Here is a 15007-nt window from a genome sequence, read left to right as displayed (position 1 = left end):
CGAGTGACAACCCCGCAACGTGTCTTAAGTGCCCTTCACCTGTGTCTATACGGCCGAAATTTGCCACTTTCTGTGGCTGTGCCTTGATACTAAGGACATATTAAGCACAATATGCCCAGGGAGGCCAAACCAAATCCGAATGTGGCGGATGACCCTAACTATTCGATAACGTACAAGTGTGCTAATTCACTGCTGCAGTAACTGCGCCAAACAGGGCTGCGCACGCAATTAGTTGATGTGGTAACTTTTGATACATAAGCCTGGCGGCAGGTCCGCGAATAAAAAAGAAATTAAAAAAAAGAAAGATGCAGGAATTCCAAATCCGCGCCCACCACTTTTGACCATTTCGGGCCCAGTATGTACGAATAGGGAGCGAGCACGACCGCAAGATTACACCGTATACCCCTCATAGCTGCATCATAAGTCAATCATGTAAGCTTTGTAACGAGTGGATAAATGTCACTTGTGTGTAGTAAGCATGAAATGCTTTTAGCTCTCGTTGTCGGCGACCTTCGAGTGACCTTGAGCCAAAAGCCAGAGCCGTTATCCGGGTGCTCAAACGAGAACATCCGGGCAAGTTGCGAGAATAAAACGAGATGGCTACCCTTATCCGTTTTTGTTTCTAATATTATGCTACCGTAGTGCCGGCAGGGATTCAGATATCTCACCACACGGCCCAGTAACAGGTGAGCTTGCACACGGAATGGCTTTTAACATATACTAAAGAAAAAGAAAACAGTAAGTCCAGATCATTCGATTAATGTGCCAGAACTACATTAATATTTTTGGCCGAGGAGGTCAAATATAAGCAAAGAGGCGACTGATAGAAAATTCTTTGTTTTACGTACGCGTCCAAACCACAGCGTGATTGATGCCAATAGAAGGGGCCACACGTTCTACTGCATTTTCGTGCTACGGGGCGAGGGCAGGGGACTCTACATGCCCTAAAGAATAGAGCCTTTGGCTTGTTTTATAAATTTTAGCTAGCATAAGAATGGGCTTGGTATTCTCCTCTATATATTGGTACGCTTTATCTTAGACTGTAGTGCTTCTTCACATTTTAGGGTTGGCAGGCCTGGTACGCGGGACTGGAAATGACGAAGACGGAACTTCTAATTATTCTCTTTAAGTTGCGAAAAACGTTGACGAAAACAGCTTTAGTGGAGGTGTCAACAAGAAGCAAGACGTTTTTTTGACCAGCTACCGCAGATGTATTAGGCATTTCGAATTTTATTATGTAATATACAAATATGTAAACACGTCAACACTTACAGCTGCATGAACGTCAACCATCAAGACACACTTCTACGCAAACTGCGCGGTCTTACAACATTAAAAGAAAAAAGAAGAATACGAATAAATAAATAAGAATACGAAGAAACGTGAACATTTCACTCGTTTCATAGTATCTGGTTTTCTTCCTCACGGATGCAATATGGTATTCAATCAGGCTATTGCGCAAGAGGGCTGCTTTCGCCGACGATTAGCAAGTCGTACTTCTTCAAGTAGCCTCAGCATCTCTAAACAACAGCGGGCGTCGGCGTACGCTCAACGCCAGCTTGCTCGAATTCTCCAGCTGCTGTCCATTTGCCTGCGCCACGGTACGATCACCGACAACACTCCATGCCTCCTTCAACTCCTCAAACCGAGCAGAACCGGCCGTGACAAAGCAAAACGAAGCAAAGCAAAGAGGAACTCACTCTCCCGCACCCCACATCCAGCCCGAGCCTCGAAGAAGCGAGTGGCGGAGGGTGTTCGCGTGGGACCTGGCATGTCTCCAAAGCAGCGACGCGCCGCCGAAGCCCCTCCTTCAGCGCCGGCTCGCACGTGGTGGGCACAGCATCGAAACTCCGCGCCGACCGCGGGATGCGCTACAACGTTGAAGAAGAGGCTTGCATTGCAGCGAGAGAAGCGGCAGCAGCCCGAGCATCGTCGTCGCCGCCGCCGCCGAGGGTGCCTCTTTTTGCTACATTCTCTCGGTCTCCCACGCCACAAATAGCGGAAGGAAGGGTGGGCACCACGGGCCAGTCGGGAGGCGGACCGATCTCGGGGTGCCACCCGCGGCGCGAACACCACCCAGTTGCCAGTGAGAGCACCGCGGGTCGGTTTTCGAACCGCCGGAGGGCGTGCCAGCGAGGGTGGGCGGGGGGCGCGGCCTGGAGGGGCCCCTGTCGACACCTCGGCAAGCAGGCGCCAGACAATGGAACTTGTCGACACGGGACGGTCATCGCACAACACGTTCAGCATCGCCGCCCTGATGGCGAATGAGCCGCCCGTCGTGCAGGCTTACCTGCAGCACCACCACCACCAGCAGCAGCAGCCGAGCTCCTCGGCGGTCGACGGAGACGCGCCGCCGGCCGGAAGAACTGCGTACCAGGCGGCTGCCGCCGGGGACTGCTGCCTGGCGGCGACCGACTGGGCCAGCACTCCCAGCTACGTCGCCAGCACGCCGGTGAAAGACATGGAAGGTGAGCGCCGAGTTCGCCTCTCGGCAGAGTCGGGATGCCGTCGCCCCCCCCCCCCCCCCCCTCTTGCCAACCTCGGATGCTGCGGCGTGGAGGGGGAGATGATGACTCTTTTTCGCTTGCTAAATGTGTGCTCTCGTATGCAACGACGAGATTGCGGCGACGCGGCGAAGAACTGTCGTCGCTCGTCGTTCCTCGGATGAGCGTCGCGACGTCTACCGGATATTCGGTCGTTCCTCACGCCGCGCTCAGGTTTGGGAGCGTGTATTCGCTTTAAACTCGCTCAGAGTTAATGTCCTCGTTCAGTTCTGTGGCTGTTACGTTCTGGTCGTGAGTCTTGTTTTTTTCATTGCACTGACCACATCTCGATCGGCGGCGCAATGCAAACATGTTCCTTACTCTGGATTTAAGCGCACTTTCGAGGCTCCGAGCTGGTCGCATATAGTCAGGAGCTCCACGCCGCCGCGTCTCTCTCCAGGTGTCGCTTCCATACGGCAAGCACCATCGGTCAGCACGTGAATCTTGGGCTGCAGTTTCGGATAGCTCGGCGGTGCTCGTCGTGAAGCGGTGTTTTGCTCATCATAATCATTAACTGACGCGTGTTTCCTCGAACATCTTTGATGCGCTCGTAACGAGCACATGGCTCGGTGCCGCTGCAAACGATGGGATTACGAGAATATTAGTACAGGTACTGGTGAAAAAGCTGTCGATATCAGACATTTTCCAGCTAAGCCCGTAGAGTTGGCATTATGCATAACGTAATCACGTGTGAACAATGGCGCGACGAATGAATGCATTTTATATGCTCTCATTGAATAAGTTGCATGTTGCCAAAACTGATTGACTGAAGGTGTAATGCTGGTTTGGCATATTACAAAGATAGCTTCTGCTTCGGTCTTTTATGTGAGTCGAAGCTGCGAGCAACGTAGCGCGCTACTCTTAAATGTGCGTGAAATATTAGCAGCAAAGAAACGATTCCAAACTGGACTTCATATGAGAATTTTCGTTGCGAACACTTTTACATGTACTATACTAAGGATTTGCTCTACCGGACGCTTCACACATTTAATTGTAGAAAACCACTAAGTCAGTACTGTATTGCCCTCTTTTCTTTTTTCTCGGAATGAATGTTTCTTTTTCCCGGTAATTGCGGCATGGAAGTCATTAAGTCTCACGTTTGAGAATCTTAAGCACAGGTCGACAGCCGTTTTCTTCTTATCATTGTTTCTTCAGGCAAACATGTCTTCCTCTATCACCCGTGACCTCCCGGAGTGACGGGGTAAATGTAGTTTAATTTCTAGATTATATAGCGATGGTAATGTTTACAAATATCGCTGCAGTTAAATTTGTTAAGCTTGATAGCTTGAGCTTCATAGAAGGGGACATTGCTCATTGCGAAGAAAAAGTGCATGAAAAAAGTAAACATGTTATGAGAAAAAAAAGGGGACAATGGGGGACACGGCTGGTAGGTAAGACACCACAGTCAAGAAAGGTTATGGCGCAGGCTAGGTTATATTATTCTTTTTTTTTTTACATTGGCAATCCATACAAACTGCCAAGAAGGGTGAAGCAGAAATAAACACAAATGCAATTTTTTTTCCTGTCCTCACAGCCCTTTTATCGGGCAGTTGACAAAAACTGAATAAGCTTAAAACAACTAAGAGCAGAATGCCAAATACATTTTAAGCTAATCACGCGACAGCTCAGAACTTTACCTGCAAATAAAGCGAAAATTTCTCAAATATTCTGTAAACTTGGCCTGACACATTTGATCACTCATCTCCTGTCACAGCGTGCTTTCTTGACCGATGAAATAATTTCCGTGTACTGAGCTCAACGCCATTCCACTCAGAAGGTTCACAAATTTAGTACAAGCGTTGCGTTACGAACGCATCTGGGCCTATCTGAAGGATTTAAGATAAATGCAAAACTCTCCCCACGAACTAGCGTGTTGGCCCCAAACCGGCCCATATTAGAATGTATTTTATTCCGGAAACAAGCGTAATTTCTGGTCCCAGAAGATCATTAACGGCTAATCATCAGCCGATTAAAGCCTCACCTATTAAGTAAACGAGCGAATCGTCAAAGAACATGCTATCTTAGTCGGCCACGGGCTCCGCCGGTTGTTCCACATGTTATGTGCATGCATTCATGTATATAGTATTTCAGTTCCTAAAGATCCTGCGTTTGTATGACTGCCCCCATATAGACATCCATGGACCACATACAGTCCCGTATAGACTACCTATTGGCATATATACATAGCGAAGAGTCGCCACCTTCACAGGTTCAGGCCTTGCGGCGTACTCGCGGTTCGGCCACTACGAGTTGTGCTCCCAGCCCATCCTGTGTTATCCTGCATTGACGTGGGCAGATAGTAAGCAGGGGCCTCTTGAATGTGTTTTCTAGCACGACCCACATTCCCATATTTGTGTGCTCGATAGAGTACAATCACAGTGCAGCAGCTGTCCCATAAGACCTTCTTTCGTTTTTTTTTCTTTTTGCTTCTGTGCACCCTGCATGATGCACATGATGGTACCATATGTAAGGAACCAAGGACTACTGGTTCTTGTCCTGTGCCGAGCATTCCAGTTTCCGGCTTCTACCTTTCTCCCGATTATTTCGCTAGTGCTTTGACCGCTACCTATGATTGGATTACCAGCAGTCCTGGGATTGTATAAACACAAGAACACTCGTATTCAATCTGCGACCCATCACAAGCTCGGCTGGAGAGTATCGTTTATACCCATGGTCACTAATTTGGGATCTAAGAGAGCTTTCGCAATGTTGCTTAACTTCCGGAATATGTTTTTTTGTTGTTTGAATGGCTCTCAGCCTTTCATTAATTTGGGTATATGGGGAATTGAAATAACCTGCTTTGATTCCTATCCTGTAAAAAAAAAATTGACTTCTATCGAATTGAGCTAAGGTCCGTCGTCTGACCGAAGCACGCCCGGAATGCTGTAACAAGCCAACCGAGATGGTTACCGAAGTTACGGACATCTTTCACCATTGTAGTTTCAGCAGCCCAAGAACTTCGCGTGATGGCCCACCGCGATAATGTAGCGATACCCTTCGTGATATACATAGAACAGATCCCTGACCGGCCATGACTTGCCACGAAAGCTTGGGAAGGCTGAAATTCAGGTTCACTTGGAAGCGTACACTGTCTCACGCCAGGTCGGGCATCGGAGGGCTCACTGCTCATGCCGGGCCACCAGGTGAACTCTCGGGCTCGCGCCAAATATACGTAATTCGCAATGCATTGATGTCCGGTATGTAGTGGCCGAAGCATGTCTGTAGGCGCACGCTTGGCGGAAGGGCTATTGTACATGGGCTCCCCGAACCCGAGTCATTGTACGAGACGACTCCCCAGCCATCGCTGCATATATACGTACTTCCGGCACGACAAACTCCGGTTCCGTCTTCCTATAGTTACTAAACAGTGCATGACCAGAGTTGCGGTTTCCCCTTTATTGAACTACGCTACACATACGTGATCAATAAGCGTAGACTGCTGGGCCAGTTGGTGCATCATGCGGTGTCGTTGAGCGGAAATACGGGCGGGAAGAAACGGAGTGGACTGCAGGACTCTTCCAGCCTGTATTTCCACCCAACGCCACCACACAATGTATACGTGAAGCCGGCAGCCGTTCAACACTAAGGACTTCACACTCATGCACCACTGATTTCAAGCCTTCACTTTCACGCAGCGAAGATCGTGACAACTAGAGGTGCGCGAATGCTCCAAGTTCCGAGTACGAATTGAATACTTTAATTACGCAACCAATTCGCACAAAAAACGGAAGTATTCGGTATTTTCGAATATTCGGAACTAACCAAATATTTCACAACAACCGACTTTTAAAGTTTGGTCGGCGTTCATCCGTCTGCTGAACAAACAATTGCAGAGTATCAGAGGCGAGACAATTGCCAAAGTTTTCGGGGCAATGGAAAAAACAAAATGGGCAATACACCCTTTGTTTTCGATTTTACGGCGGAGGCCTACGTGCCAACCTCTGATTTTGGCTTGCAGTGGGTAATTTAATGTTTTTGGCAGTCTAGCCGTGCGGCAGCTTTATCTTTTACGCTACAACCTGTGTTTTATCTCGCAACGGGTCATTCTACATGTGTCTAAGACCCACAAGTCTTTCAACAACTTTCCTTTTCTTTTATTATAACAACTTATATGTTTTCAGCAACCATGTATTTGGCGCTTTTGTAAAGCTAGTCATACAACATTCATTCTTTATTGAAAAGCTTCATTGCAACCAGGCTCTAAAAGGTTGAGTGAATTTGTGCAGTTTTATTTAATGATAATCAGTGATATTGTGTTTAAAAGTGATCTTTTGTCCCTGATAGCTGGCGTTTTCCCACTATAGTCAGTATTGGCGTGGTACCTAAATACGCCCATGTAAACATTCCTACTGCAAATATATGCGTCTGCTTTTGACTATTCGATATTCGAAGCTTACTATTGGCATTCAATTCGTATTCTAAAAAGCTATCCGCCGTGGTTGCTTCGTGGCTGTGGTGTTGGGCTCCTAAGCACGAGGTCGCGGGATCGGATCCCGGCCACTGCGACCGTATTTCGATAGAGGCGAAATGCGAAGGTACCCGTGTACTTATATATAGGGGCACGATAAAAGAACCCCACGTGCTCTAAATTTCCGGAGTCCCCACTACGGCGTGTCTCATAATCAGTTCGTGGTTTCGGCACGTGAAACCCCATAATTAAATTTTTAATTTTTTGATTAAAAAACTGATATTCACCCATCTCTATTTTTTTTTGAAAACATATATTCATTTGACCGGAAAGGAAAAGCGAGGAGCAGGCTGGCAACTGCCACCGGAAGGGGCACAACAGCTGCCTTCAGAAGGGAGGTGACAGCAACACAGAAATGGAAGATAGGAAGGAGGGAAGGAAAGAGGAAAGAAAGAGCAACGGAACAAATCTAACAGAATGAAGTAGAACACACAGTACAGATCACACACAGTAGGGCCAGTCACCGACTCTCGGATTCGTCTAGTGTCGTACACCTCAGGCCAAGGAGATGATAGCCCCTCACTAGTTACATACGCTGCGCACTGACAGCGGGACACTCCAATCAGGGGTTTATCGAGAATTTCGATTTTGGGGCTGTGTTACCTGAACGCGAGGGGCGGGGGGAATACGAAGTTATTGGTTATATCTTTTTTGAGCAAAAGGCTAGCCCTTTGGGGGGAAGAGGTTCAAGGGGCTAGCGCTCTTTTTACCACGTTGCTTTATTTAATTCAGGCTGGACGCTTCTTCTTAAAAAAGAAATGTGGACGCGTAAAAGCTGTTAATTAGCAGAAGTAAATTAATTAACATTTTAAGGAAGCATATTAAACAACATTTTACAAGGGAGTTCGTCCTTGTTGGTGCATGTCGAGCTGATGTTGTTGCCCAAAGAATACTACAACGAAGGCGGAAACAGGTGGGCACGAACGAATGCTGTATAGAAGGCAAAAATGTGCGCCTCGTTTTGCGGGACTATAAACTCGATACTATATTTAAGCACCCATGACATTCTCTCACAACGCTTGAAAAGTGCAAGAACATAAGGGACAGCGTTTAGAGTTTTCATTTGATTGCACAAAGTTTACCCTTTCTTTTTCTGTGCAGAACAAAGCCAAGCAATTAAGTTCTTAACCTACCAGTCTTGATAGAACAAAGTGCGGACGCTTTCAAAACTAAGTACCACATCATATAGCACGAGAAAAAGAGGACTAAGCACAATAGACACGAAGCAGCCATATACCTTAAACAGCACAATTAAGATATAACAGCTAAGAACAAAAGGTATATATGCGCATCATGTCCGCTACAATGCGGTAGATACAATATCCAAGGAAACTACTATAGGCCAACCGCAGCTGCCAGATTCACGAAATAATAATCCAAACAAAAAAATGGGACTATACAAATTATACAGTTTCACCGCGTCACCTCGTACATATCACAATACCCGAAGTGGTTTCTTAGCCCACGTCATGTAGGCTTGGTCCACAACCTGCAAATATTCCTCCGTTTCTTCGTTCGTTGCGTTCCTAATATTGGGGTACTTGGAGCTTCGATAGAAATTTTCATCAGCGCGTCGATATGGTCCGGTGTCATGCGACATCTATTTGATGTTAAGATCCTGTTCATGGTGGAAAAGTTTCTTTCAACGGCATAAGTTCCTACGGGAAGAAACAGTATCTTCATTCTCTGATGACAAATCCAGGAACATGGTTTTTCTCTCGACCTCGCACGCAAGCATTAGCAGCGTTTGTTGCTGATGCTTGAAGCCATTTCTCCAAGATGCCGTCTGTAAATTAAATATTCGGTCACCATGTCGTCCTCCGATGTTCTGCGCAATTGGGAGGTAGCTTTAAAATCAGGATTCTCCTTCTTTGAATGAAAGACGTCGTGGAATAATGCAAGCTCCAGAAACTGGTCCCAAAACTTCGCGTGCATATTCTCCAGGACTTTTGTTTTACTAATTACCAGCGTAATTTTTTTCCAGGACTAGTGCCTCCCTGTAAGAGGGGAAGGAGGGGTCTGGAATAATCCTTTTTTATTCGGGGGAGGGAGGAGTAGGGGACGCTTGAAGGGGTGTGCATAAAACCCTGACTCCAATACCAGGTGCCGAAGTGTCTCGCAGCAACCGCAAGACGTTCACTATGAACTGGCCACACGTCCTCGTTTGTATTAAAACCCCTACATCCACGCGCCACCACCGCTTTCTTAAGTAGCGACAACCTTTGTTGTGCGCCGCCTTTTCCCCTCACGCCAAATCCTGTTCCGGTATTTGCGGTTCCGGCATTTCCGGATTAAAAATTTCCGGTTCCGACGTTTCCGCTTCCTGGAGTTGCGCTGCGGGAATTTCCGCGTTGACTGCCGTTGGACGATGGTGAGACGCCCGCGCGTGCTTAGCAGAGCTGTGGCAGTCACCATGAGAAGAATGCAAAGGGCACAAGCTGTTGTATTCCGCTGAAGTAGTAGTTCGCGGTCGCTGTTTTCCAAATGCACGAAAAACGGCAGTGGTCTCCAAGCGCCTAGGCACTACATTCCACTGTACGTTGTCGCTCGTGCCACAACCCGTTGCAGGTTGACGCGAAGCAGCGAACACGAGCAGATCGCTGGTTACAGTAGGCGGTGGTTCTTGGATGGAAATCGCATTCACAGTTTCAACCGCAGCTGGTGCAATTAAAGCCTTTCCAGCGACGCGAAAGTAAACAACGCTAAAAAACAAAGCGTCACTTCCACTCGTAACAGGAAGCTGCAGCTACGTAAGTTCCGCTTGCCGCCGGAAGCTAAGGGGGTGAGTGGGAGAGGAGCATGGCGGAGGAGGGCAGGTTGACGGCACTTAACCTGGTCGGCGGAAACGTGTATGGAGGGGTTTTAGTTTGTATAAACGTTCGCACACGTTCACACAGCCAACCCTTATCTTGAGTAGTTGCGCTCTATCGCGACGAGGTATAAGCCTGGACCGCGACCACAGGGCGGGAACGTTCCACTTTCGACGCGCTGGTCTCGATTCTGTTTGAGCAGGTGACGATGAAGCAGCAGACGAGCGCCGTCAAGCTTGCGCAAAATTCCAGGGCAGGCACATTCGTCATGAGCGCAAGTTGAAGCCAGCCGATCAGTTTCTCCATTTCCGGCGATCCCTACGCCTGAAGGCATCTATTGACCTCCTATCGACAACACATCTGAGCTGCTTCGCACGCGTGCGATTCTGAAGTCTAGCAGACGCACGCGAAAGCGCTGCAGTCTGAGTGTGTGGACGCGCTTCGTTGCGGCGCGAGGCACGTGGCACGGGCTCATGATTTGTCTCTGTATGTGTAATTATGGATAACAGGTCCACGCTACAGCGGTGGTTTAATTCTTATATTGACCTTATTTCAGCTCCGGCCGTTGGTGAGATTGAACTTGCAGCGTACACCCCGGGCACACGCGGTAATGGCCTCCCGCTGTCGAGCTCGAGGTCACGGGCTCCATCCCGGCCGCGACGGCCACATTTCGATGGGGGCGAAACGCAGAAACGCTCGCGGGACTCGGAAAGAACCCCGCGTGTGGTCAAAATTATTCCGGAGTCCTCCACTATATACGGTGTGGCGGCCTACGGCGTGATATAGGGACGTGAAAACCAACAATTTACTTAATCTTTAGCGCGTTTTTCTTTCATCGTGGACTTGGAGAAACGCTGTCCCTAAACCATAGGACGATGCGTCTGCTGATGACACTTGATGTTTCCGAGGGTTGTAATAACATGGAAAGGGCGTCATTGCCAAAGCAACTTTGATATTGCTACGAAACAGCGAAACAGTTAAAAGAAGCGCTGTTGCAGCCTATTCAAAGACGAGCTGTACACCGAGATGATGGGGTATACGTGTCTCGAAGGTTAGGTTTTAGTAGCTAATCTTAGAAGGATCTTGGATGGATGGAAAATACCAAACCCAGTAGTGACCTGTGCTCGCCAGAATGTTCAGGAGATGGGATCCTTCGGATCGCTCCTGTTTTAGCGGGATCCGCGATGATGACCTGCTCACTTAAGCAACTTGATTAGAGTTTTGAGGAATTAGAATTTCAGTGTCTTGAGAGCGACGCCTGCTTTCTTGAGACGTTGAAGCTCGGCGGTAAGCCTGGCGTCGTCCTCTGCCTTGTATTGTCCAAAATAATTACACGATCCAAATTGAATAATCAGCCAGGTAGAGAGAGGGAGAAAGAAAATAAAAGATGAAAGACCGAGATGTTAACCAGAGTAACTTTCCGGTTGGCTAAGTTTCCCAAAATGTCAAACAGCTCGTGTGTAAGTGCCCGAGGTACTTTTGCGGTGCCAGAAATGACCACGGGAACCAAAATCTTCCAAAGTGTGTGATGTACGTAGGGAAAGCCATCAGACATCAGGCAAGCACAGTTTTCAGCGCCTGGTAATCATGTTGAACTTATTATCAGTTTCGCACCTGCTCACTGTAGGCATAATGAGTCTTTCACACATAACTTGCTTGTGGAATTCGGTGCAGTTGACGCACATTATAAGATGGTTTATCGCTTTCTGGCTGCTACCAACGGTGACAAGTACCACACCGTGGTCTTACCCGTTCGGCTGGCCTTATACGATGTCGAGCTGGGTCATTCTGCTGACTTGTGCGTTTACTTTGGTCATAGCTGGAACTGGGACAAGCCGAACCGCAGCGACAGCGTATGGTACAGTGTTAGGTTGCGATGTCATTTTACAGATCGCCTTCATCTTGCAGAATCCTATAAAAAAGCGTGTTCAACTCATCCTTCAGCTATATGGAATCTATAGGGCAGCCGAACATAACGCCGAACTCCCGTGCCGATGAGGATCGTACGAGCTAAAGAAATGAAACCAAGAAAAACAAATGTTGTTGAACAGTCAAACGACATATAGAATATGTGTGTGCTTTAATTTAAAGGAAGAAAATATACCAAAATGATCTAGTAGAGGAAAGAAGGAAGGAAAAAGTGAAGAAGGAAAGGCAGGGAGGTTAACCAGTTTAGCTTAACCGGTTTGCTACCCTACACATGGGAGAGGGATGGGGGCGATGAAAGATGGGGAATAAAGAGAGCACATAGCACACGCACATCGTCCGTTAGAGTCCATCAATCTGGCGTGGTACGTGATATCACTGTCACAGCCGCTTTTCCAATCCCGTCTCTTTCAAAAACCGAAGTAGTCCCTTCATCGCCTTCACCTGCGATGTCTTCTGTCGGCGGCATGTGAAAATCGTGTCGAGGGACAATGGTCTAGTGTCAAGGTGCGCTAGAACGGATGCAAGGGACTGTCGGAGCTAGTAGAGAAAGGAGCGAACGATAGTGGACGTTGCAGTAGTAGCGACGACAGTGGCCTCCTGCTGGTCTACGTTCGATTCGTCTAACGACTGGATCGAGCATCACGCTTGGTCATTCCTTATACTTTCACCATCGTCGTTCAATGCAGGACGAAGCCATCTCTGAGAGATGCCGAATTACCCTTATCAAGCACCAACCAAACCTATCCGGGGCTTATCAATTTCTTAATCTCATCACCCGCATGGCACGTATGTTTTATGTGGCAGTGGGACTTGTCAAGCTGTTCAAACGCAGTTTCACCCCACTATCCTTTGCCACTAATGTACATATTGATGTGTACCAGTGTGGTGAAAATAAATCAACTAAACTAAACTAAACATTAGCTAATCCCCTATCACACTCGGCCAGCTACTTCCACACGCGGAAAAGCTTGCTACCTGTTCAACAGGTATTCGTATTATTAAAGGATAGGTCGCTCAATCGGATTAGATTGTGTGCTACGCGATAGTTAATAGATGCGTGCTTTTGCTCGGACGCGGAAAGAAACCGCGGGAAAGAGCGTAGGTTAGGGCGTGTTGGTATTCCATAACTGAGGTTTTTTAGCGCACGAAAAGGGACGAGAGACAGTGGTGTGTCCGCGTCTTGCCACTGTCTCTCGACCCTTTTCGTGCGCCAAAAAGCCTCAGTCGCGGGAAAGAAAAAGGAGGATTAACAGTTGCATGTCTATTGCTGCAGTCAAAGCTTTAAGTCAAGCGATCAAGTCGATTAAGCCAATCTGTATAACCTCCGAAGAATCTCGCCTAGACGGCGTGTATTGTGTCTGTATAGTTTAAATATTTGAAAGATAAGTGGTCGTAGCTAAATTGCGATATGGCTCTCATCCGAGCTCTGTTATCTGGGGTGCTCTCTTGCTTTGGAGGCTGATCAAAGAGAACACTGCCATCCCGCCGACCTCACTTCCTCCACCTTGCGCGCTTCCGCAGAACTGCGTGATTAGCCATGTTCTAAGTTGGAGAACTGACATTTATCAATTTAAACGGACGCTCGTAACGTTTAAATAACCATGAACCGCACTGGGCGGTGCTCAGCCACAGTTGTCACCGCAGCGCAACGAAATTGAAGGCAGAACATCGCAACTGCCTAAGGCTTCATAATTTGCCAACTTTGTACAAAAAAAAAAAAAAATCCTGTTTAGTGAAGCAAAGCTTATACGGCTCGTGGCCGCCCAATCACAAACGAGACCGGGTGCTTTGGTTCAGTGAAGGGAGGAGGACTCGCCCATTGCGCTCCACTAATCCTTCCGTGACGGTTCGTTTCAGCCGGCGTTGCGCGGAGGGCGATTAGAGGCAGACAATGGAGAGGCCCTCCTCTTGGGTCCCTCCTGGGTCGCGCCAGCCACGACTTGGCCGACGCGACCCGTGGCTCTCGCAACACCGCACTGGGTTAGTGAGATGGAGTAATATATGCATGCACGGGCTCGTTGCGTGTGCCCGTGCGTCGGCGCGTCTCTTATTCCACGCTGTGTACTTGGTGCTCGTTTCTCGAACGGGGCGTCGTTGTTTTTCTCTTCCCCGTACGCCACCCCGAAAAGCCTGCCTGCTGACGAGCACGAAGGACCGACCCAGCCTGGCCGAGGCGTACCGGAGCTCGACCGAGTTCCCGGACAGCTGCAAGGGTTCCTCCGATGGCCGCGTAGGGTCGCCGTGCCTCGAAGGCGCCTCGTCCGGCGGCGGCCGCTGTTCGTCGGCGGACGACAGCGGCGGCGGCGGTTCGTGTTCGCCCGCGTTGTCGCAGTCCGGCGGCTGTGCCGAGGACGAGCGCAAGCCCTTGCACCCGAAGCTGGTCGGAGTGGGCGCCTCGCTAGAGATGAAGGCCCTGTGGGACGAGTTCAACGCCCTGGGCACCGAGATGATCGTCACCAAGGCCGGAAGGTGAGAGTGCGTTTGGACTTTGGTTCGCGTGATCGATGGACGCGGTCGAGGACGTCGACAGTGCTCGGTATTTAGAAAAAAAAAGAACAGTGGTATGTGGCCCGAAGACTGATCGATGGTCACTTGCTTGTCGCCGAGTTTTCCAGCAAAATTGCAGGTTAAAGCGTCTGCGGCGTCAGAAGTAGTATAGCAGCAGTAGGAATACTACTACTACTACTACTACTACTACTACTACTACTACTACTACTACTACTACTACTACTACAGTAGTAGTAGTATTAGTAGTAGTAGTAGTAGTAGTAGTAGTAGTAGTAGTAGTAGTAGTAGTAGTAGTAGCAGTAGTAGTAGTAGTAGTAGTAGCAGCAGCAGCAGCAGCAGCAGCAGCAGCAGCAGCAGCAGCAGCAGCAGCAGCAGCAGCAGCAGCAGGGTAGAGAGCAAATGCTTCCTCCCCTGGAATCGCGGGGCCATGAGGGCCAACCCCCAGCGTTAGGTGATCTTCAAGAAGCTTCGAATAATGAAACTTCGGAAAAAGCATCTTGCGGCACACCGTGCTACGGCCTCTAAAAACTGGTTTTACGATCAATGGAGAGCAAGTTATGTTTCATATTTGCAACGTCGCATTCGGAATCGCCGGATGCATTTATGTTGGCAGCGTTTGAACGAAGGACGGTTAGCCATCGTCGATTCCGCGGCTCAGCGTAGTACGGCTGGGAGCAAAACTGGCACCTTTGTTCGCGTGTCATTTACCTGCTGAGCTGGGACCGCGGCGGCTGGGTACAGTTTCTCTT

At 48.6% G+C, this 15007-nt stretch overlaps 2 protein-coding genes across 2 annotated transcripts in view; one reads left to right on the top strand and one right to left on the bottom strand.

The window, feature by feature from the left end:
• Window positions 1-2261, bottom strand: part of LOC142576151 (uncharacterized) — a 52911-nt gene extending 50650 nt beyond the window's left edge. Inside the window, exon 1 of the mRNA XM_075686114.1 lies at window positions 1701-2261. Coding sequence (XP_075542229.1) covers window positions 1701-2247 — 547 coding nt within the window. The 5' untranslated portion in view covers window positions 2248-2261. The remainder of the gene's footprint in view (window positions 1-1700) is intronic.
• The window catches only part of org-1 (T-box transcription factor 1), a 116508-nt gene continuing 103613 nt past the window's right edge, over window positions 2113-15007 (top strand). The window contains exons 1-2 of the mRNA XM_075686113.1: window positions 2113-2468; window positions 13880-14219. Of these exons, the coding sequence (XP_075542228.1) occupies window positions 2201-2468; window positions 13880-14219 (608 nt within the window). The 5' untranslated portion in view covers window positions 2113-2200. The remainder of the gene's footprint in view (window positions 2469-13879; window positions 14220-15007) is intronic.

The sequence above is a fragment of the Dermacentor variabilis genome, chromosome 3 (assembly GCF_050947875.1).
Source record: "Dermacentor variabilis isolate Ectoservices chromosome 3, ASM5094787v1, whole genome shotgun sequence".
In the NCBI taxonomy this organism is placed as follows: domain Eukaryota; kingdom Metazoa; phylum Arthropoda; class Arachnida; order Ixodida; family Ixodidae; genus Dermacentor; species Dermacentor variabilis.
Note: the sequence above shows the minus strand (reverse complement) of the source record. Positions and strands in the feature narration are given on the sequence as shown.